The 24,258-nt window shown below is 34.6% G+C and overlaps 3 protein-coding genes across 3 annotated transcripts; 1 reads left to right on the top strand and 2 right to left on the bottom strand.

Annotated features, from left to right (window-relative positions):
* Window positions 1-1,368: 1,368 nt before the first annotated feature.
* EMB1796 (Pentatricopeptide repeat (PPR) superfamily protein) lies at window positions 1,369-3,846 on the bottom strand. Its single transcript, XM_082884356.1, has one exon. It carries the CDS (start codon window positions 3,746-3,748, stop codon window positions 1,823-1,825), a length of 1,926 nt encoding a protein of 641 aa, XP_082740482.1. The 5' UTR covers window positions 3,749-3,846; the 3' UTR covers window positions 1,369-1,822.
* Window positions 3,847-6,639: 2,793 nt separating this feature from the next.
* Window positions 6,640-9,192, top strand: LOC145797370 (uncharacterized). Its single transcript, XM_082884351.1, has 6 exons — window positions 6,640-7,179; window positions 7,257-7,969; window positions 8,063-8,191; window positions 8,297-8,515; window positions 8,613-8,734; window positions 8,823-9,192. The coding sequence occupies exons 2-6, from the start codon at window positions 7,337-7,339 to the stop codon at window positions 9,010-9,012; spliced, it is 1,293 nt and encodes a 430-aa protein (XP_082740477.1). The 5' UTR covers window positions 6,640-7,179; window positions 7,257-7,336; the 3' UTR covers window positions 9,013-9,192.
* A 380-nt stretch (window positions 9,193-9,572) lies between these two features.
* LOC145789959 (uncharacterized) lies at window positions 9,573-11,389 on the bottom strand. Its single transcript, XM_082867705.1, has 2 exons — window positions 10,822-11,389; window positions 9,573-10,722 (listed from the first exon to the last, which is right to left on the bottom strand). The coding sequence occupies exons 1-2, from the start codon at window positions 11,366-11,368 to the stop codon at window positions 9,677-9,679; spliced, it is 1,593 nt and encodes a 530-aa protein (XP_082723831.1). The 5' UTR covers window positions 11,369-11,389; the 3' UTR covers window positions 9,573-9,676.
* Between the last annotated feature and the right edge of the window lie 12,869 nt (window positions 11,390-24,258).

Genomic DNA, 24,258 nt, shown 5'->3' with positions numbered 1-24,258 from the left:
TAGTCTTCCCAAACTAGGCCTTAGTGTAAGAAAGCTTTCTTCCTTTCTTCCATTGGAGTGAGAGTATACAATCCTTACAAACAGATACTATTTAGTGTAAGAAAGCATTCTTCCTTTCTTTCATTGGAGTGACTGGCAATCATATGGTACTCTGCCAACCAAAAAGATTATCCAGGGGTAGATCCAAAAAAAATAAAGCATTCTGTCATTTCATTTTTAATGATACATTTCTCATTATCTAATTTCATAAATCTGAAACAAAAAAACAGATTCTATCAATGAACATAAAATAGGATCTATTTTCAATCACTCAAATTTGACATCATTGCCCCAATCTTCCCCGTAGGCTCCCTGCTCTGCCAGCGTGACAGTTGTCTGAATCATTTGACCCTTCTTCTTACCGAGCAGTCCCTCGACTTTCATTTCAGGTTCGGGGGTTCGAGTCTACTGGTGCCTCTCAGTTCCACTTGACACCTAACAAGGCTACTATGATATAATTGCTTATAGGTGGGGCAAGCTCTTCTATTCTGATTCATAGTTTTTGTTTCACAGAAAGAGGAGCATCTCTTGCTCATTATCAAACAATTACATATTCACAACCCTCATGTGGGGCTAATAGTTTCCGCTTAGCTTTGTCCCCCTCTATGGTTATTTTAGTGATCGGTTTTATAGGAACTACCAATTGATCCTCAGACCTATAAACCCTTGGGGTAATGTCTCCGTTAGATTCTCCGGTCGAAATAAAGGAAAACTCTATTCAACTCTGAATGGAAAGGAAAACTCTATTCAACTCGAGGAAAACTCTATTCAGCTCTCAATGGAAAGGAAAACTCTATTCAACTCTCGATGGAAACAGAGCTTTGTGAATTCATTCCGGAACTGGAAGATCATTTTGAGATCTTCGAACATATTCGAGGGTCGGGATTGGGCACACTATGAAAGATGCACAGTGTGAGGCTTTAAACATGGAATACCTTCTTGCTAGCCTAATTTTGCTCAAAATAGCATATCTTGTATAGTAAAACCATAGGCAAAAATCTCAATTTGATCTCATCTGAACGAGGCCAACAAAAGCTACTGGACCTTATGGTAGACATTCCAATCAGATAAACAGTCTTTATGAATTCTTCAAGAGTGAATAAAGCTTGAAAAGATTTAGATTTACATATTCTACACCCATCGAAGCTTCCAATAAGATCACAGGCTTGTTAACTTTGTCAGACAGTTCATCTTCATTGGCAAATATTATACGCCTTTTCCAACCCTCTCTTCCTTTCGAGAGAAATTATTCAACTTCTAATCCATCACGAGTGAAGGGTTAGAGAACATCACACAGGACTGCTACTAACTATCAAATTACATAGGATATTTAAGTATCAGTACCACGTTAACATTAAAATTCCAGTTCTTGCTTCCATAGTGCGAGGTGACACATGCTCTAATGCTGTGCAAGAAATCTGACAAATTTGAAAAGCTTCAACACACTAACTCCTCAAATATCAAGAGACGATAAAGTAAACAAATCAAGATGATCATTTCCATCTAATTACATAAAATTTGGTTCATACTTTAAAATCCTTTCAATTAAGAAAAGGACAATAAAAGATCATTTCATTGCTTCTTCATCACTTTTAGACTCCACCTCACCAGGTTCTAACCTTTCATTGCTTCTTCATCCGGAAAGTAAACAAATCAAGATGATCATTTCCATCTAATTACATAAAATTTGGTTCATACTTTAAAATCCTTTCAATTAAGAAAAGGACAATAAAAGATCATTTCATTGCTTCTTCATCACTTTTAGACTCCACCTCACCAGGTTCTAACCTTTCATTGCTTCTTCATCCGGAATTACCCCACCAGTATCAGTCTCTAAAAGAGTTTCAGGAACACTCTCTTCCTTCCCTAATTTCACCTCTTCATTCACAGAGGTAGCCTCATCAGCATTTCCAGTCGCAGCTGCCGAGTTTTCCTCACTTTCCTTAGTCCCAAACAACTTAGATGGTAGCAAAGAAGAAACAGCAGCTCTTGCACTGGCCTTAGCTTTTTCTGCAGCCTCCGCCTCTTTAGCTGCGGCTTCTGCTTTCTCTCTCTCTACCTCCTCCATAAGCTTCACCAAATCCTCCTCCCTCCCTCCCTTGCTCAATTCCCCTTTAACAAACTCTTGCAACTCTGCACTAAATTCAATCCCATCATCTCTCAGCAATCCACCAACCATTTCAAGTACCACATCGGCCTTCCCAACCTCAAACAATGCCTTCATCATATATTCATAGCTTGCATCATCCATCTTAAGCTTCCCCACCATTAAATCATAAAATGATTTAGCCTCTTCAACTTTCCCCACTTTAACAAGTCCCTCGATTAACTTATTATAAACCCCCAGGTTTGGCCTCAGTTTGGAATCGACCATGGTTCCGAAATACCCAGCAGCATCATCGGGACGATTCTCTTTAAAGCAATGATCCATCAATAAAACAAACGTAAACTCATCCGGGCTCACCTCTTTTTCACTCATCCCCTTATAAAGCTCCTCTGCTTCGGCCAACATTCCATTGTTACACAACTGTTCGATCAAATTATTGTAAGACAAAGTGTCAGGCCTACATCTCTTCTCACCCATGTTATGGAAAACCTCAATTGCACTTTGAAACCTCCCTTCGGCGCAATACCCATCCACCATCACATTAAAGCTCCCTAAGTTAACAGTTAGCTTCCTAGGTGGATTATGCTCAGCCATCATTCTATCAAACAGCTTCAATGCCTCGTCAAATTTCCCATTCTTGCTCAATGCATCCAAAACCGAATTGAATGCCACCGCAGTCATCCTAATCTTCGAATCATCCCCCACCGCTTCCTCATAGCAATCCATAGCCTCCTTCTCCATTCCTCTCAAGAAATACCCTTTCATCAAGCACCCATACACAACCCCATCCTCAACAGACCCACCCAATTTCTCCTTCAATTCATCATAAAGAGCAAAAACACCATCAGCATTGGAATTCTTAACATGACCCAACATCAGATAGTTATAAACAACTGGGTCAGCTGTAAAACCCTTGGATAACATCTCATCCTTCAACTCCATTGCCCTCTCAACCTTACCATTATCAACAAGGCCTTTGATTAGGATTCGATAAGTGGTCGGCGAGGGATTAAAGGGAGCATCATTAATCAACTGTTTGTAGTGTTCTAAAGCAGTGTCAGTCTTGCGACAATCAATGTAAGCGTTGATAAGGAGGTTGTGGGTGACGATGTTGGCTGCGACGCCGGCCTGGGTGATGAAGCGGTGGAGGGAGAGGAGTTCGGAGTAGCGGGACTGGCGGAGGAGGGCGGCCATGACGGAGTTGCAGGTGAAGATGGTGGGGCGGCAGTTGGAGTAGATGGAGTGGCGAGTGAGGAGGGCGGCCTCGTCAAGGTCGTTCTGGCGGATTAGGGTTAGGATTCGGTTGTGGAGATTGAGGCGGTTTCCGATGAGGACTGAGACGTTTTCGGAGATTTTGGGGGCGTTAGGGTTTGGAGGAGAGCGTGGTTGTTGTTGTTGTTGTTGGGGTTGGTGGCGGAGGGAGTTGAGAGGGGGTTCAATGCGGAGGCGACGTTTGCGGCGGCGGCGTTCGGCGGCGGCTTCTTCAGGGGTGGCAAAAGAGAGGAGGCGGAGAGAGATGAAGGACGGTGGCGGGTGGTGTTGATGGTGGAGTTTGGTTAGGGTTTTGAGGTGGGTGAAGAAGGTGGGTTTGGATAGAGCCATTGTTGCTCGAGAGAGAGAGAGAGAGAGAGAGATGGGAATTTTTAGGGTTCTAGGTTTGGAAACAGAGAGGCATTTTTTTGTTTATCTGCCCAGTTGTTTGTGAACAGTGCAATCTAAAGGCCCATGGGTCTAATCCATTAACAGCGACGTACTGTGGGCTTGGGAAAGTGTTTTGAGTTTGGGAGACTGACCCAAAGGTCCAAGCCCAACATATCATACCCCATTTAGATCCAAAACAAATTTAATACTCCATTAAGTCCTCAAATTAACAATAAGACGAAAATACCCACAATATATCATCCAATTTACACGCGCGCAACCATCTCCCACGTCCCCATCATCTCAGTCCGATCACTACACTGTCACGTCTCCGCCGCTCGAAATCGACTCCTCAGTCCTCCATCTCTCTTCCGTTCAACTCCATCCCCTCTGAAACCCTAACTCTAACCAGAAAACGTAACCGTTCATCTTCATCACCCACAATCATCTCAGTCTGATCAGTACACTGTTACATCTCCGCCGCTCGAAATCGCATTCTCAATCCTCCATCTCTCCTCCGTTCGACTCCATTCTCTCTGAAACCCTACCCTAACCACAAAACCAAACCGTTCAACTTCAACACAACACCAAGCCGTTCATATTCTCCAATCGGCGACTCTCAACAACACGAAGAACCATCACCACTCTGAAGAGATTTCATAGTTCCTGACTTCCGATTCACAAAAATGGGGAAAAAAAGTAACATCTCTCTTCACCTATTCATTATTTTTCACATTTGTACATCATTCTTTAATATTTCTTATATACACATTTTACATACTTCCAAATATATAAACCCTCTTTTAATATATATATAGTCCCCTGTTTTTCAACATTCTAAACACTGTTTTTGCACATAAATCCCTGTTTTTACACATTCAACACCTTATTCTTATTCTTGTTGTTCAATATTGGCTTCTCTTATTCTTATTTTTGAATTTTTAATCTTCTTGTTGTTATTGTTGCTTTTTACAAAATACAATGGGCTGTTCCTATTGTTCATACTGTTTCCTTATAAAAACTGCAACATCATAGTGTTTCATTTCATCACTATACAAGCAACATATCTAAATTTATTCAAAATGCAAATGAAACTGCAAAATTACACAGTTTAACCACTACTCAAAACAAATAGCTAACTTATTATAAAGTGCAAATCAAACTGTCAAATTATACAGTTTCGTAACTCTTACGAACAAAATACATATAACTTCATATTAAACTGCATATAAAACTTCAAAATTATACAGTTTTGTCACTATATTACTCATACCCTGTTGTCACTTTCATTTTTTCAGAAATAGCTGTTGGAAGATATTGGAAGAAACAAACCCGTATGCCCACAAATCCAATCAGGGATTTAACCATCTCCCCTTTTGAAAGTCCCTCTCCTGTATCCACTCAAATGCCACCACCACACCCAAAAACAACCAAATCCAACAGACCCCACCAAAAAACCCACAAAACAACCACACCACCTACAAGAAAAAGCCCAAGAACTACACCACAGACCCCACCCACCCAACAAACACCAACCACACCTCCAACCACAACAAAAACAAACAAAAGAAAGCCAACAAAAAACCAAGAAGCTCCTCCAACCAAAAAAAGAAAGCTCCAAGAAAGCCAATCAACTCCCAAAACAACAACCAAGGCATCAAAAGAAAAAAAACCAGCAGTCCCTGCAAAGAGAGTCCAACGATTTAATTATCGTTCCAACATCGGAACGGTAATCAAACTGTTGAAGGGGGTCAAATTCACAAAAGCCCAACAGATAGAGCTGCAAAAAACCCCTTTTTGGCCCCTTATAAATGCTCTCTCCTCAACACAACTGAAGGCCTCTTGGTGCAGATGCTACAATTCCATTGTAGCAGAAATGACAACACTCTACAACAAAATAAAAAGATCATTTGTACTTGGCAAAAAGGAAATGAAACTCAGAACCAGTGATGTCAAGCTCATTTTTGGTATCGACTGTGGAGAAGACAGCATCACCACCAAATCCTATGCAAGACCAAAGGATTTTGAGCTTCCATTTTACAAACGAAGATGCAAATCAGTCAAGAGATTGGATGGCAAGTCTTTGACCAAAATGTTTCAACAAACAAAAAAAAGGAAAATCAACCAATGATTGTCAAGATCTTGCAAGGGTAATCACCCTTTACTTGTGCTTGAAACTTCTCATGCCCACAACAGGCCATACACTCAGTTGGAGTTTCCTCAACTATGTTGACAATCTCAACAACATCAAGAAGTACAATTGGGTTGAGGCAATAAAAGACACACTGATGAATTCAATGGCAAATGCAAACAACAACCCAAGGCATGTCACTGGATGCGTCATGTTACTCTTGGTAAACACATTACTCAACTACTTCCCACAAAAATATCAGACATTCACCTATTTCTAACTATCTAACATATTTCAACTTTTTTTTTTTTTTTTTTACAGTACTGGTACTGTGAGCACAGTAAACTCCTCCGACCATCCAACAAAGAAGGCTTCCCAAGGTTTATGAAATGGAACCTTGGCAAAATGTACTCCAAGTGGAAACACATCAGTCTCGCTCACTTTGAAAATGTATTCAAACTCTTCTATACTATCCTAGCACAAATCTATTCAACACTCCTTTCATATTCATTGTAGTACAAATCACATTATGAAACTGTGAAAATTTTCAGTTTCAAAGCACACACTTCTTTAACATCACTCATGTTATGAAACTGTAACATTTTTCAGTTTCAAAAAACATATTTCGACACTTAACCCACATTACTCACAGTACAACTCATCTTATGAAACTGACCAAATTTACAGTATTACTGATATATGCCACATTGTTCCAATGCAGGTTAACCAAAGTGCTTTAACCCCAACTGAACAAGAAATACAGTTATTGCATATCAATCAAAGCACATCAACAGACTCTTCAGCAAAGAAACAAGACCACAAAAAGGACAATAAGCAAAAAAAGAAAACAAAAGCAACAAAAAAAAGAACACTTCTAGACAGTGATGAGGATGACTTTCTCGAAGAAGAACATCATTCAGAATCAGGATCACAATCAGAAAAAGAAGCACAACAAAAAAAAAAAAAAGAAAGCAAAAACCACAACAAGAACCACAAAGTGATGAACAAGAAGAAAAGAGTGATGATGAAAAAAATCAAGTGACTGATGAAGAAAAAACTGATGAAGAAGAAACTGAAGAAGAAGAAGAAGAAGAAGAAGAAGAAGAAGAAGAAGAAGAAGAAGAACACCTTGATCAAGAAGAAGACCAACAACAAGAACAAGAAGAACAACAAACAAACCAACACGAAGAAGTCAATGAACAAGAACTGACAAACCAACAAGAAGAACTGCAAGAGAAATCTGACATACTTCATGCACAAGGTAAACTATTGTCTAATACTAAAGCATACTGCAAAATTTCATTAAACTAACCAAAACACAATCCAACATTTTTATAGGTCATGACCAACCACAAACACCAACCAAAGAGGACGACAAGGACAAGCTCATATCAGCCCTGAGAGCACAAATGTAAGAAATGGAACAAAAATTCATGGCTGAATTGCATAAAAAAGAAGATCAATTGAAGGAAATGTCCACCAAAAAAACTGGCAGTCCCCAACAAAGATCCATGGTCAAGAGAATCAAACAAAAATCAAGAAAACAAGCACATGACCCAGATTTTGAATACCAACCAATGACCAAACCCAAAGAAGATGCAACAAACAAGACACAAACTGCTGCTGATGTACCCAAACCAACACAGGGTACCAATGAAGAAAAACAGAAGAAGAATGACAACAAAAAAGAGGGTGCTCATGAAGCAAAACAACAGCAGAAAGAAAAGATGCAAGAACATATTGGCCAAGAGAAACCAGTTGCTGCTGAAACAAACCCAAAAGAGCATGCCAATCAAAAGAAGACAAATCTTCAAGTATTGGAAAGTGATGATGATTTCCAGGAAGAATCAATCCCAAACAAGCCACTCACAATTTCATGCCGCAAAACAAACAAGGTTTGGCATAGCCTATCCAAAAAAGACCAAGACCAAATTCAACTCATCAACAACACACAATCAACTGCTTGTGTCTGGTCTGGCAGCGAAGATGAAAACTGCGTATACTTTTCAGATATATGCAGATTGACCAACAGGGAACCCTTATATGGGAATGTAGGTCTCCAACTGCACAATTTTACAGTTTCTGTACATATTCAATAACCTATTCCACAAACCTAACACATTCTCATATATAACATGTTTCAGGTCATTGATGCCTTCTCAGAAAAGCAATTGGCACTCCAACCAACCATTGAAGAATTTGAGAAAAACGATCTAGTCTTTGCAAGCAATCCATACGCAGGAAGATCTTACGTTTTCTCAACACTCATCAATGTAAGCAAAACTTAACATACCTTACAACTGCAAAATTTTCTACTTTATCAACATGTATTACTACATAGTTTTATGACATATTTCAAACATATATATGACTTACAGACTCCACTACAAAACCAAGATCAAGCACTGAGAGAAAAACTGATGGACAGCCATTTTCCAGAAGCAATGAAAAACAGATATATTCATTTCCCAATCAACCACGACAACCATTGGACAATTGTGGTCTTTGACAATGCTGATGGAATATGGAGACACTATGACTCTTTGAGACCAGCAAAAGATTGCCATAACAAGCACTTTGAAATTGCAAAGCAAATTGTAAGTTAAAATAAAATTTCATACTTAGTTCCATCCCTTTACAAACATCTCAACTCATCACTATAACTAACAAAAACACCCACTAACTATTTTGTAGCAACAACATCAACTGAGATGGAATAAAGCATTACTCAGCAAACAGGGAAACATGTTTTCATCTCAAGAGTGCGAGACAGAAATTGCATCAATTGAGGAATGCCCACAACAAACCCCACACTCGTAAGATACAAAATCCATAAACTAATCTTCCAATATGCTAATTTTTGCAGTTTCACCTAACTAATTAACTTCATCTCAAACATTGCAGGAATGATTGTGCAATTGCCGTCTGCAATGTTATCAACCAATATCTCAACTGGCAACCTGTGCAGAAAAAACTTCGTCCAACTGAGTGGGTCAAATTTCGAGCACAAATCATCAATCAATTCCTCAATGATGAGAACCGATCTTGGAAACTCGAGCACTACCAAATGTTGACAAAACATACCAAACCATAGAAACAATGAACAAACTTCTTAACAATACAAATATTCAAGGGAACATATCTTTGAACCTTTTTTTATTTTTTTTTATTTTTCTTTTTTAACATGTGACAAGTACTTTATATACTTTTGAGAATGATCTTTTTCTGGTTATCATGGTTATGGTGAAAATGATTGATGTTGTTGTTGCTCTTCTTCTTATTATTATTATTATTATTGTGGTTCTTTTTTTGATTGTTTGTCTACCTGTTTGTGGTTGCATATATTTTCATACAGTAAAGGTTGATTCTAATAATTCTTCAAACTGCAAAATTTTTCAGTTTCATCAGCTTGTTTCTAATAATTTTTAAAACTGCAAAATTATGCGGTTTCATCAGGTTGTTTCTAAATAATTCTTAAAACTGCAAAATTATACAGTTTTATCGCTATGAAATATGAACTGCCTTTCCATATTATACTGTTTCAATAAGAAATTTTCAACAACCTTCTCTGCATTCCATAAAAATAAAAAACAAAACCAGACTATTAGAAAACAACTTCAATAAGTAAAAAACACATCAACAAACAAAAAACAATTCAACCAACTTTATTCATTACTTCCATAATACCAAGTATCACATTTTTTTATTATCATAATTCCTCAAATTCAAATACAAATCCAAAAGAATAGATTGCGGCCTCAAATAGCAGCCTTGCACGTCTTCTTATTGTGATTCCCATATTTCAAGCACCTCCCACACTTGATTTGCTTCACATTCTCACCCCTTGAAGGTATCCTCTTCTTCTTGTTCCGCCCGGGCTGCTTCTTCGTTATAGGAGGTTTGATAACCGAACTACTGGCACCATCAAAGTCAAATCTCTCACTTGAAGGCACTGGATAAACAGATTCCTTGTATGACTCTCTAAAACAATCTACATGAAAAAAAGGATCAATGAAACCATACACATCTCTACCACTACTACGCAAAGCATGCACAGCATGACAACAAGGAAAACCATTCAATTGCCATTCATGGCAAGAACAAGTTTGTCTACCAATATCAACATAAAAAGAAATAGAAGAATGAACCTCAAGCACAGTATCACTAGCAACAATCACATCCCAAGACTTAGCTAGCTCCAAAGAGTCCACCAACTTCTTTTCCATAACTGGACACAATTTCGTAGTCCATCTTCTAGATTCAGCTCTTCTATCCGACAATTGAGTCATGATTTGAACCCTAATCATATCAACCATACAAGTAATAGGCAACTCACGGGCCCCACCAATCCAATTATTATAAGACTCGGCAGCATTAGATGACATCTCACCATATCGTTTCCCTCTAAAAAATGCATTGGCCCACTTATCATTTTGCAAACCATCCAACATACTATCAACTCTACCATTCCCAGCAATACGCCTCAATTTCTCCATATAATGTTGGAAAGAAGCAACCGTTGGCGCATAAGCACATTTAACTAATATTTTCATCAAACACAGCTTATAGTTAGTACGAAGTCCCACCAATTTGTCAATCAAATTTCTCTTCAAATGATTCAAGCAATAAGCATGATGTGCATTGGGGAAAACCACTGAAAGAGCGTCTAGCAATCCATGTTGACGGTCCGACACAAAAGTCAATCTCCGGCCTGAACCAACAGCCTTCAACAACTGACTTAAGAACCACATCCAATTATCTTGATTTTCAGCGTCAACAATCGCAAAAGCCAAAGGAAACAAACCTGCAAACAAACCCACATGAAACTGCAAAAATTAGCAGACTCACAATACAATAACACACTGACAAACTAAACCAATACTAACTGCAAATAAATACATACCTTGATTACCATCCTTTGATGTTGCTGTAAGCAAATGCCCCTTGTAACGCCCCTTCAAAAATGTACCATCAACAAACAACAACGGACGACAAAATTGAAAGCCATACAAACATCCATGAAATGCCACAAACAACCTCCGAAAACACCTACTACTTTCATCCACATCTAATTCAAACACACTTCCCGGATTCGTTCTCATAGCCGTCTCAAGGTACCATCGAAGCTGGTCAAAAGAAGTTGCAAAATCACCAAACAACCCACCTCTTGCCTTATCAACTCCTAACCATGCAACCCGATAAGAAACATCTATACCATATTGCTTCTTCAACTTTTTTTTAACTTCAATAGGACGAGTCAACGGATTATCACTAATATCATTTTGCACAATATCAGACACAAGTCTAGAACCAACCATTTTGCTACAAGATCTACGAGCAACAACCCCACAAGTATGCACATTATCCAACTTCATTATAAAAAAAACACCAGAATCCATCAACACCCTTCCATGCACAAACCATTTACAACCCGTAGACGACTTCATCATACATTCAGCGGTTACTCTTGTTGCATCATTCTTCAAATAATTCGCTGCAAAACCACACTGAACCGCATACTTAGCCAATGCAATGCGGAACCCCGACACTCCACCTTCAAATTCTAGACCAACACTATGTATAATCCCCTTCCAACTAGCAGACAACAAAACTCTCTCTGGTTCTGGATAAAAACTACGCAACAAACCACCAACATCATCACAATCATTCACAAAAGAACTCTCACAAGTTACAGAATCAATCCTACAAGAATTGCCATCATCAACCTCCACAACTCTCTTATCCCCCACAATAACATCAACAACATGACAACCATTACCACCTACCATTGACAGCATATTCCCCAAATCATCATCACATTCAACAATACAATTAGAATATCCAGGAACAGAGAAAAACAAACAAAAGTTACCAACACTCAACTCCTTGAACTTCGCACATATTTTCTCAACAACTTCATCATAACTACATCCGTCACTAATCTTAATAGCAGCACAACAATTACTGTATTTGCACATTAACATGAAACACCGCTCCATACTACAAAATCAGAAACCAACAAACAATTGTTCACAGATTCCAAACTGCAAAATTATGCAGTTACAACATATCAATAACAACAGTACACAATTTACAATTCCAAAACTGCAAAATTATACACTTACGACATATCAATATCAAAACACCAGAATTCACAATTCCAAAATACAACTTCAAAACACATTACACTATACGACAAACAAAATCAACAAAATCAAAATCAAACAAACAAAATTCGCCAAACACAAACCACATATCACGCACATTTGCTTATATATATATACATACATATATGTCGACAAAATACAAACCACATACACACACAGACATATATATATATATATATATATATATACATATATATGTATATCTATGTATCGACAGATACATACATACACATACATATATCTATCACCAGAGAGAGAGAGAGAGAGAGAGAGAGACAACGTACGAAGATATCGCCTGTACACAGAGATTCAAATCGCACAACCAGATCCACCTCACAGTACAATGAGATCGACCACACAGCACAATGAGATCGCCACAACGAAGAGAAATCGAGATCGCGGAGACGAAGATTTGATTTCCTTTTTTTCAACGAAGCAAAAATTTGATTTCTCACGTACATATAGATCTCAAAACAAAGGGTAACACAGTCATTTAAAAATACGAAAATAAAAAACGGGACCTCTGGGTATAAAACTAAAAAAACTGTGGACCTATTAAACTATTAAAAATAAATTGGGATTAGAAGGGAAATAGATCCCCTACATAGGACTACATGGTAATTTTCCCTTTGAGTTTCGGGCGTACTAGTATTAGATTTTTTAAAAAGAATTAAGGTGCCGTTTGGTCACATTTAGATTTTTAATTTTTTATTTATATTTATAAAAATTTAAATAAAAATTTGTTTGGTAAATTTTTTATTTATAAATCAGTGGTTTCAGTTTATAAATTTAACTAAAAAATATATTTTCGTTTTGAATTTTTAATTTTTTTTTTTACCACCCAACACTAGCCACCACCCGTCACCATTTTCCACCACCACCACCACCCACCAGCCACCCCCACCTGTCACCACCACCCACCACCCGCCACCACCACCCACCTGTCACTCACCACCCACCACCAGCCACCACCCACCTGTCACCCACTCGTCACCACCACTCATCCCTCACCACCACCACTACCACTACCACCCACCTGCCATCCACCGCCACCACCTACCACTCGACACTACCATCCACCGCCCGCCACCACCATCCACCACCTACCCGCCATCACCATTCGCCACCCACCATCCACCTGCCACTACTATCTATCACCCGCCACTCGCCACCCGCCACCCATTTACCACCACCACCCACCACCAGCCACCGTCACCTACCCACCCACCCACCATCACCCGCCATCTGCCACCCACCTGCCACCACCACCCGCCACCACCACCACCACCACCCACTCGCTACCAACCATCACCCGCCACCGTCACCCATCCACCCACCATCACCACCCGCCACTTACCCGCCACCACTACCCACCACCACCCGCCATCAGCCACCCACCTGCCACCACTATCCACCATCCGCCACTACCACCACCACCACCACTCACTCGCTACCACCCGCCACCGTCACCCACACACCCACCACCACCACCACCACCACCACCACCACCTGCCATCATCGCCACCACCACCCGCCACCGTCACCCACACACCCATCACCACCACCACCACCCGTCACCTACCCGCCACCACCGCCGCCGCCACCACCATCCACTCGCTACCACCCACCACCAGCCACCGTTACCCACCCTCCCACCACCACCACCACCTACCGTCACCAATTTTCACCACCGTCTTCTGCCGCCACTTGCCGTCACTTGCCATTTTTCACTCTTTTTTATATTTTTAAAATTTTTTAAATATTTTGTCAATTACCATACTCGTTTATAGTTTATGTTTTTCTAAAAATAAATAAAAATCAATTTATAAAATTTTTATAAATATAAATTAAAAATATAAACATTACCAAACAGATCCTAAAAATTTCCCTCTTTCATGGTTTGAATTAGAAGTTTTTTTTTGGATGTGTTTTGATCTTGGACTGATGAGGGATTTTGTAGAGAAAAAGAAAATAAAATAAAAAAAAATGAAACGGAGAGGTGGGTCCGTTCTCTTTTCCGTTTATATTAGAATCTTAAAAGTCAAACACAACTTAAGAAAAATAAAAGGAAAAGATATATATATATATATATATATATATATGGCAGTGGTTTGCCTCCCGTCCATCATCTTGAGTGGAGGATTTAGTTCGACTTATTGAGTTTACTTTTGAACTCATTTTTGATAATTTGAACTGTTTACATTTTAAAATTTATTGAGTACATTCGACTCATTAGGTTCACTTTTGGACCCTTCTTCAATAATCTGAACCGTTCACACTTTAGGATTTGTTGAGTATATTATTCTAATAAAAAATCACATCGATCAAATAACAGATACTAGGCCTCGTTTGGAAACTCTCATTTTTAGCCAAAAAGTCAAAAAATTACTAGCCTCCGTTTGGGAAGTGGATTGGCTTTTTGACTTTTTTGACTATATAAGCCTGGGCTCAAAAGCTTAGTTTGGGAAGGGCTTTTAACTTTTTGGCTTTTTTGATTTTTTTGTGAGAGAAGAGTGTAAGATTTTGGGGTTGGATGGGATGTTTTGTCTGTTGTGGCTCATGAGCCTATTCTGTCTTTTATGGCTCATTGAGCCAAAAAAGCCCAATGAGCCCTTGCCAAACCAACCCTAAATTAGCCAAAAAGCCAACAACCTATGCCAAAAAGTCAAAGATTCTCTTTTCTTTCTACTTTTTGCACATCTTTTCATAAAAAGTCAAAAAGTCATCCCAAACATATTAGTTTTTTTTAGCTCATATTTTAGCCAAATAGCTAAAAAGTTACTAAATTAGCCTTTTCCCAAACGAGGCCGTATTCGGATCACTTTTTTACGAATTGTTAATTTTCTAACTATCTATTTTTTCAGACAAAAGTGATTCGAATATATTGTATCTATTATTCGATCGACGTGATTTTTTACAGAAGTAATGTACTCAAGAAACCCTTAAATGTGAATGGTTCAGATTATCGAAAAGGGACCCAAAAGTGAGTCAAATGGGCCGAATTGGACCAGACTGTCCCAGATCTAAATTGGAGACAGTCCAATCCCTATATATATACACTAACATTTATATATATACACTAACATTTAACTCATGCTATGCACGGTTAAATAAATAAATATATATATATATATGACAATGATATATATTAATATTTATAAAATTTTAAATTATAAAGTTATTTTTATCTTTGAATTTGGAGATATATGTGATAACGATATTTACAAACGTTGTACGGATTTTTAGATTATAAAATTTAGAGCAAAATCTATTTAACTTGAGCAATTTAAGCTATAAAATTGGGTAAATTGCACAGACCTTCTCTGAGATTTCTGAAAAATACAGCGACCTCTTCTGTACTTTCAATAATTACTATTAGAATAGTGGAGAGAGAGAGAGAGAAAATAATATGTATTGTATTGAATGATTTGTATTGAATGATTTGTAGAGTTGAATATATTCTATACAATAGAAAGCCTGTATATATAGGCTGAGAAAGATTACTCTACTAGAAACCTAATTATGAGAAAAAATATCCTACTAGAAATCTAACTATGACTATTTCTAAATATATCTAGGAATACCGCATATACATTAACATCTCCCCTCAAACTCAAGGAGGATAAACATCTTGAGTTTGGAGAGAGAAACTAAAATATAAAATAAAGCTAAATAAAATTAAAGGCAAATAGATTGCAAAATCCGAACGGGAGCGTAAGGGCGCTTGAAATAGATCAGATGTCAGAACTAAAGCCGGGAAACAGTTTATGGTCATGTCAGACCATTGTAAGAACTGACTGAAACTAATGCTAGGACAGTTTAAAGGGGTCATGCCGGACCGATGTAAGAGCTAACCGGAATCAATGTCGGGACAGTTTGAAGGGGTCATGCCGGACCGATGTAGTAGCTAACCAGAATTAATGTTGGAACAGTTTAAAGGGGTCATGCCGGACCAATGTAGAGACAGATTTAAAAGGGTTGTGCCGGACCGATGTAGAGAACTGGATGTTGAACCAGCAAGCGTGGCACACACATAACTAATGACGTGGTGCTGAACGATGATGACAACAGATAACTGAGTACGCTAGAGGATGGCTTGGATAGTGCGCCAGGGGCGACTTTGGAGGTGCATCAAGAAGACGGTTTAAAGAGTACAGTAAAAGGAGACGAATTAGGTAATGTGCCAATGTGGCGGCTTAGAAAGTGCGCCAAAAAGGGTGGCTTAAGGAGTGAGCCAAAGAAACGGCTTAGATAGTGCACCAATGAGACGGCTTATTGGTGGTTTGGGGCTTAGGTGGTTTACATGGTATATCACCATACTCACCATGATATAGGTATAATACGCCCCCTCAAACTCAAATAGGTGTGAAGATAGATACCTATTTGAGGTTGAAGCAGCGGGAATGACAGAGTGGAACAGAAGCACAAAAAAAAAATAAAAAATGATAGAGATATTTAGGGTAGGAATAAACCAACGGATAAAAGAAGAGATCACCACGAAACATTATTGATAAGAAAATATGATAGCGGAATAGGTTGAGGTCCAACGGGCGGCCATGGCGAGGTTGTCACCCGCCGGTGAAGCAAAAATACTAGGTTTTTAACTTAACTCTGATACCATGTTAGAATGGTAGAGAGAGAGAGAGAGAGAGAGAGAAAATAATATATATTGTATTGAATGATTTGTAGAGTTGAATATATTCTATACAATAGAAAACTTGTATACATAGGCTAAGAAAGATTACCCTACTAGAAATCTAATTATGAGAAAAAGTATCCTATTAGAAATCTAATTATGGTTATTCCTAAATATATCTAGGAAATCAATACCTAATATATTTAGGAATACCACATATACATTAACAATTACAACAATCTCCCCTATTTTACTTGACATTCTCCAGATTCCCCCCTTCTGTCAAATTGGAGCTAACAGGGTTACTTTTTTTTAATAATAAATGACCTTATTGCCCTTCTTTTTAAAATATTAAAAATTGCTTTTGGATTGGAAGGCATGTTTGGAAGAAACGAAAAGCATTTGAAACAGTATTTTTGGATTTATTTTTTAAAAATATTAAAAAATGTTTAAGAAAATTTTATTTTTTATTTTAAATATATAATTTTTATTTAATTTTTTTTTATTTTAAATCTTTTATTTTATTTTGTAAATATTTTAATTTTTTTAATTTTAATATTTTGAACTCAAAACATATTTCCACACTCATATCATAACTAAACGCATAACTCAAAACTCAATTAAAAAATTATTTCAGACCTTATAACCAAATACATTACTCGAAACTTCATACTACTTTCAAAATTCTACACTCAAATCATAACAAAACACATAACAAAAAAAATTAAAATATTTAAAAATATATTTATAAAATAAAATAAAATATTTATAATAAAAATTATATATTTAAAGTAAAAATAATTTTTTTAAATTTTTTAATATTTAAAAAATATATGTAAAATATTAAAAAAATACAACACATAAATATATGAAATATAATGCACATTAAAATAAATAAATAAATATTTATCCTAGAAAACTAAATTTGAAAATTTTCAAAACTTATAACCAAACAATTTTTTTTTTCTTTTCAAAACTCAATTCAAAACTTATAACTCAAAATATGACTCTACACTCAAACTATGATTCTAAAAATAATTCTAAAAAATAATTTTTAAAATTTTTTTTTTCTTTTAAAATAGAATTTTGGAAATAGTTTGGTTTTGAGTTTTGAAAAGAGTTTTGAGATTTAAATTGAGTTTTAAATTTGTGTTTTTGGTTATAAGTTTTGAAAATAATTTTTGAATTGAGTTTTGAGTTTTGTTGGTTATAAGTTTTAAAAAATTTCGAATTTATTTTTTTAGGGTAAATATTTTATATTTTAATATTTATTTATTTATTTTAATGTGCATTATATTTCATACATTTATGTGTTGTATTTTTTTAATATTTTAAATATATTTTTTAAATATTAAAAATTTTAAAAAAATTATTTTAAATATATAATTTTTATTATAAATATTTTATTTTATTTTATTTTATTTTATAATATATTTTTAAATATTTTAATTTTTTTATTATGTGTTTGGTTACGATTTGAGTGTAAAGTTTTGAAAGTAGTGTGGAGTTTTGAATTATGTGTTTGATTACAATATGAGTATGAAATTGTATTTTGAGTTTAAAATTCAAAAATTAAAATATTTACAAAATAAAATAAAATATTTAAAATAAAAAAATTTAAATAAAATTTATATATTTAAAATAAAAAATAAAATTTTCTTAAACATTTTTTAATATTTAAAAAAAATAAATCCAAAAATACTATTTCAAACGCTTTTTGTTTCTTCCAAACATGTCCTCCAATTCAAAAATATTTTTTAATATTTTAAAAGGAATGGTAATAAAGTCATTTATTATAGGAAAAGTATCCCCGTTAGTTCCAATTTGACAGAAATGGGGAATCTGGAGAATGTTAGGTAAAGTAAGAGAGGTTATTGTAATTGTTAAAACTATAGAGGAGGTCGTTGTATTGGTCAGAAACCTCAAGGGAGGACAGTGTAATTTATCCTGTAAAATTTTATGGTCTTATGACTATTAAAAATTTGTTTAGGACTAGGGAAAATTTTTTTTAACTCGAATTAAAAATTCAATCAGGACTTGAGTGTGGATTGTCACAAACAAAACATCTTCATTTTTGTCGTTAATAATATGTAACACTCGCGTTGAATCTGTGCATACGTCAATAATTAAATTAAAAAAAAAATGTTTCGGAACATAAATTTTAGATTGATTTATGTTCATTTTAGAAATTTTTTTTCAAAAAAAAAAATTTATATTGTATTATAAATGACTTATCAGATTTTACTATTAAGAACAATATTTAAAAATATTATATCATATAATTAAAAATTAGGTATTGAAATTTTTTTATTACTAGAATTTTGACATTGAAATATTTACATACTAATATTTGAACGCCACTAAAATTTTCAATACAAATTTAGTGGTTGAATTTAAAATCTAAAATTATATCTACCCTTTAAGGGAAAATTATTTATAAGTCCTATTAAGGAGACTCATGTTACATATGGTCTTACTAAAAAACTTACATTCCCATGAGTCTTGTGAGAAGTTTGTTGACACATTTACCCTCAATATTAATTGTTAATATCATAAATAATAGTAAAACCATATATAAGAAATTGAATGTTACCATAGATAATATCTATATAAACGTAACGTAACGTGACACCTACATAAACGTAACGTGACACCTATGATCTATGGTAACATGCAATTTCCTATATAATTGCATGTTACCACAGATTATATCTACATAAATGTAACGTAACGTGACACCTACATAAACGTAATGTGACACCTATAATAACGTGGCATCAACATAAGCCAACAACATTTTCACATTCAATTTAAAAAAATAAAAACTCATTAAAGGACTTGAGTAGGTATCACGTTACGTTTATATATATGTCACGTTACATTATGTTTATATAGGTGCCACGTTACGTTACATTTATGTAGATGTCACGTTACGTTACGTTCATGTAAGTGTCACGTCACGTTACGTTTATGTAGGATCTTGTGGAATACATTCCTATCTAAATAGGACTTGAGTCTCTATAAGAAATTACACAGGATTTAGCCTACCATAAGTGTCTGAAAAAAGACTTATAAATAAGTCTCCATATATTTAACATTTATCAATTACATATCTCGTTTTAAGATTAAAATTGTTTCAATTCAAATTTGAAAACAAAGTAGCATATGAATTTAGCTTATTATTCAACTACAAAGACAATGAATATTCAAATAATAAAAAAATTAATCACCAAATTAAATTGTTTAAAGAAAGATTAATATACATTTTGTGAGATTCCTAACTTTTGTAAATCCTATTAGGTTCCTAAATTTTGAATTATTATAATAAAGCTCTTAGTTCGTTGATTATTCGCAAATTAAACCCTAGAACCGAAAACGCATCACGGACGAACCCATACAAACCCTAATCGACCCTAGAAACTTAAAAATCATTTCTAACACTTTAATATTAATTATTTAACTCTCAAATTTTAGATTAATTTCTCTAAACCTTGACTTTCAGTTTTCATAGTTTTCGTTATGTTATTCACCTTTAAATTCAAAATATGATAATGCAAACTGAATTATTTTTCCTAACACTAATTTATTAACTCTATACTTGAAATAGATATTTTAATTGAACCCACACCCTCACATTTTTCTTGAATCACATTTTGATCCCAAACTAGTACCATTGCGTGTGCGTGCGCGCGCACACACATATGCGCGCACACACACGCACACACACATATATATACTTGTACATTTTTTAAATAAATAATTTTGTACACAAAATATCTATATATATATATATAATCAACAAAAATCTCCCAAATTCTTTGCACATGGCCAGCCACCCTTGAGAAGAGAAATTGATATAACTTTTTCAAATCATATCCATGAAATTAAAGAAAAAGTTTACTAGTACACCTCAAACCATGGAACCTTATCTCCGCCTCAAGTTCCATCCTAAGTAGAGCCCAACTAGATCATGATTAACTGCATAATTAAGACTTCTAATTATTCACTATTCTATTAAGTTTCAAGTAAATCCAAAATATCCAATCCATTTCCAACCAATGGGCAAAATGGACCATTTGCACAAATTTTCCTATAAAAGAACCTCACCCTTAGCATTTTGCACACAAGAACAACACTTATACACACCTACACATTCAGTTGAGAGAAAGAAAGACGAGGAAGAAAGAAAGACGTGGAAGTGAAGGAGAGGAAAAGAGGAGAAAAATTATGCATGTACTTCACATAACTTCAAGTAAGTTACAACACAACTCTCTCTTTTATTTTTCTTTTTCAAATTTATGTTATTAGAGATTTAAATCATATTTTCAGATGTGTTGTAATGGTGTTCATGTGTTCAGAGTTGATAAATTTGGCTTTAATCCTTCTTCTATTCATATTTCCTTTTAATAGATGCAAAACTACATTTTCCTTCTCATATCTCACATTTTTTTTAAAGGCATAACATTACTCTAAAAATTTGAGTTATTGATACATTATTTAGTATGTTTTCATCACAAAAGAAGTGAAAAATTTCCCTCAGTTGCCCACTTTTCTCACCATTCTTCTTATTTTGAGTATTGTGCGTGAAAAACCTATTTTACAGCCAACGTTCAAAAATTCTAGAAAAATGTATAAAAATTCTCTTGAGCTCATTTTTATCTCAAAACCTTCCTTAAAGAGTTAGATTTCAAGGATAATTGGTTTCATTAGAAAATAGTGAGCGGTTTGTGAGAAAATCCGATTCTTGTAACGGTCAATGAATTTGGACAACGCTGGAGTGCTTCTTAAATAACAAAAAATTTCGGAAAGCTATTCCATTTCCATGTTTTGAAAACCAGATAAAATTCCCTATGGATCATAGGAAGGTCAGGCTCGGCAAAAATTTGAAATGGTCCTTTTAATTTCAATCTTTAAGTGGTTTTGAATCTGGAAATTCTATTTCACCTTGGTGATATAGTAGATGAGAGTTGTAGATTTTATCAAAATAAGATCAGAGTTATTTTTTGAGATCCATGGAGAAATATCGAGATTAGAGTATTGGCTATGGAAGAGATTGATTTGAGGAAATTTGGGTAGTATACAATATGTCTCCTTTAAATCTCTTTGGAAAGACTGTTATTTTAATCATCTTCAATTTGTACTTCTCTTGATAATTCTGATAATTTGATAAATTTTGTGAAGTTGTTCATTTGATTACTCTAGTCATTTGATGAACTCTATGTAGTTATTTTGTGTTGGAAATGTTAATTTGTCAGGCTAAATGATGTAGAAATGCTTCGTACATGGATCGAGTGGAATTTGCCAATATGCTTTGTACCAATAGCCCGAATAAGCGGTCGTGCTTGGGTGAGGGGGGTAAGGCCGATCACTGGTCATGTACTGAGTAGAATCGAGTATTTAATCTTGGATAAATTATCATGTAGTCATGTACTGAGCAGGACTGAGTATTTAGTCTTGGATAAATTATCATATATTGAGTTGGCTTGTTTGTGCAATTTAGTAAATTGCTTGGTATCTCGAATTGAATTATTTGTGTAATTATTGGATCACTGTGAATTCATTCTTTGTCCGAGCTTTGTTATTCTTGTCGTATTGTGTACTTTCCAAATTAATTTATTTTTTTAGGTGTGGAGCAAATTTAGTAGCGGTTGGAGTTGAAGAATTTAAAGGATTATTGAATTAGAGATTTTTGGACTCACCACTATATACTGTTTTTAGAGATTTGTATAAGTTATATTTTGGAGACACTTGTGTAATTATTTTGGAGATAATTTTGTATTTTTAATTAGTTAGAATTTTAAATTTGAGATTGAGTTAATTTATTTAAGGCCTGAAAGTTGGGACGTTACACATTTAATTATTCTATATAAAGAGATTTATATACATTTAAATCAAACAAAGGGTTAGACATATATATAATAAGAAAATTGTAACATAAGGTAGAAAAGTCTAACTTATGTTTACTATTTATTTAAATTAAATTGCTTAAAAAAAAAAAAAAAAGAGCCAATGTATTAAAGTATTTTTGTATATCTACTCAATTAATATATATATATAGGGAGCAGCTGTTCGGCTCTTGGGAGTCCACCACGGGTCCCGTTTTGATAATCTGAACCGTTCAATATGTAAATCTCGTCGAGTACTATATGCTCATGAAAAATCATGTTGATCGGATATCGATAGCTATGTGATCAAATCAATTTTGTATAAAACAAAATGGACGGTGAACAAATTAACGATTGACAAAAAATTAATCTGATGAGATAGCTATCGATATCCGATCAACGTGATTTTTTACAGGCATATAGTACTCAACGAGTTCTATACATTGAACTGTTCGAATTATCAAAAAGAAACCCGTGGTGAGCTCCCATGGACCGAACAGCACCATTCAATTTGATCTCAAACCAGAGGTAAGCTGCTTTGCGCCTATGAGATTAACTATTTGGCATGACTTAAAAAGCATATATATATATATATATATATATTATCTTTTTATTATTTTAGGTCATATTATTTATTTTTATTTTTTTACATATTTAAAAAATAAAAAATATGTAAAAAAAATAAAAATTAAAAAGTATACTTATTTAAATTATCTCAAACAGCCTCTAAGAATTTTGTGATTTCCAATGACAACAGGACATGTATGAAAATGTAAAACTCATTCCGATCAATCCCAGTAAGGTTGATGGTCAGTTAAGTTGATTTTTGTTTTTTTTTTAATCTATTCATGAGTGATCAACATTCTTCATCATAACTTTTCCTTCTTTTTTTTTTTTTTAAATAAAAAATGTAAGTTCCATAAAATTTATTTTACTATTAAAGAATGATTGCCCCATTGACATCATTTTATTTTTTAAAATAATATTTCAAGGTGAAAATTTTAATGAAAACTAAAAAATTGCATTTTTATTTTTTTTTATTTTTCTATTTAGTGAAGTTTTTTTAAGAATTTTTTATTTTTCCAGTTCGTCTAGTGTAGAAGAATTTAAAAAAATTCAAAAAAAAAAAAAAAATTCATCAAAAAACCAACAATCATTTACTCTTGCTTGTCTACAATAGAATTTTTATTATTTATTTTTTGTTTTTTATTTTTTAAATTTTATGATTTGTCTAGTTGAGTGTTACCTAAAAATCTAAAGTTATCCAGATAAAAAAAAAAAAAATCACTAAAGATTCAAAAAAATTAACAAAAAAGTCACTAAAAAAAGTCAATCCCTAACAATTAATAAGATTTTCAATATCAAAATTATGAGAAAAAATTATAGAAATTTTTAACATCAAACACCCAACAAAAGTTATACTTTCCAAAATAGTTAAATTATAAATAATAGATGGTCTATCTAAAATAATTACTTATATTATTTCATTTTCAAATAAAAAACGAACATTTATTTATTTTATTAAAAACATTATAATATTAAGTTAATATAATTGATCAAACAGTTTGCATGATTGCATATCTCAAATCCGTCTTATTATGTTTAAAGGAACAACTAGGGCTGAGCAAGGAATCCGTGAAATCCGTAATCCG

Source organism: Camellia sinensis, chromosome 1 (assembly GCF_055761805.1).
Source record: "Camellia sinensis isolate YWXY chromosome 1, ASM5576180v1, whole genome shotgun sequence".
Lineage (NCBI taxonomy): Eukaryota > Viridiplantae > Streptophyta > Magnoliopsida > Ericales > Theaceae > Camellia > Camellia sinensis.
Note: the sequence above shows the minus strand (reverse complement) of the source record. Positions and strands in the feature narration are given on the sequence as shown.

Coding starts and splice junctions, on each gene's coding strand:
- EMB1796 (XM_082884356.1), bottom strand. CDS start 3,748: ATGGCTCTATCCAAACCCACCTTCTTCACCCACCTCAAAACCCTAACC.
- LOC145797370 (XM_082884351.1), top strand. CDS start 7,337: ATGGAACAAAAATTCATGGCTGAATTGCATAAAAAAGAAGATCAATTG. Junction 8,516..8,612: donor TTGAAATTGCAAAGCAAATT/GTAAGTTAAAAT, acceptor ACTATTTTGTAG/CAACAACATCAACTGAGATG. Junction 8,735..8,822: donor CCACAACAAACCCCACACTC/GTAAGATACAAA, acceptor CAAACATTGCAG/GAATGATTGTGCAATTGCCG.
- LOC145789959 (XM_082867705.1), bottom strand. CDS start 11,368: ATGATGAAGTCGTCTACGGGTTGTAAATGGTTTGTGCATGGAAGGGTG. Junction 10,723..10,821: donor ATCAAAGGATGGTAATCAAG/GTATGTATTTAT, acceptor GTTTGTTTGCAG/GTTTGTTTCCTTTGGCTTTT.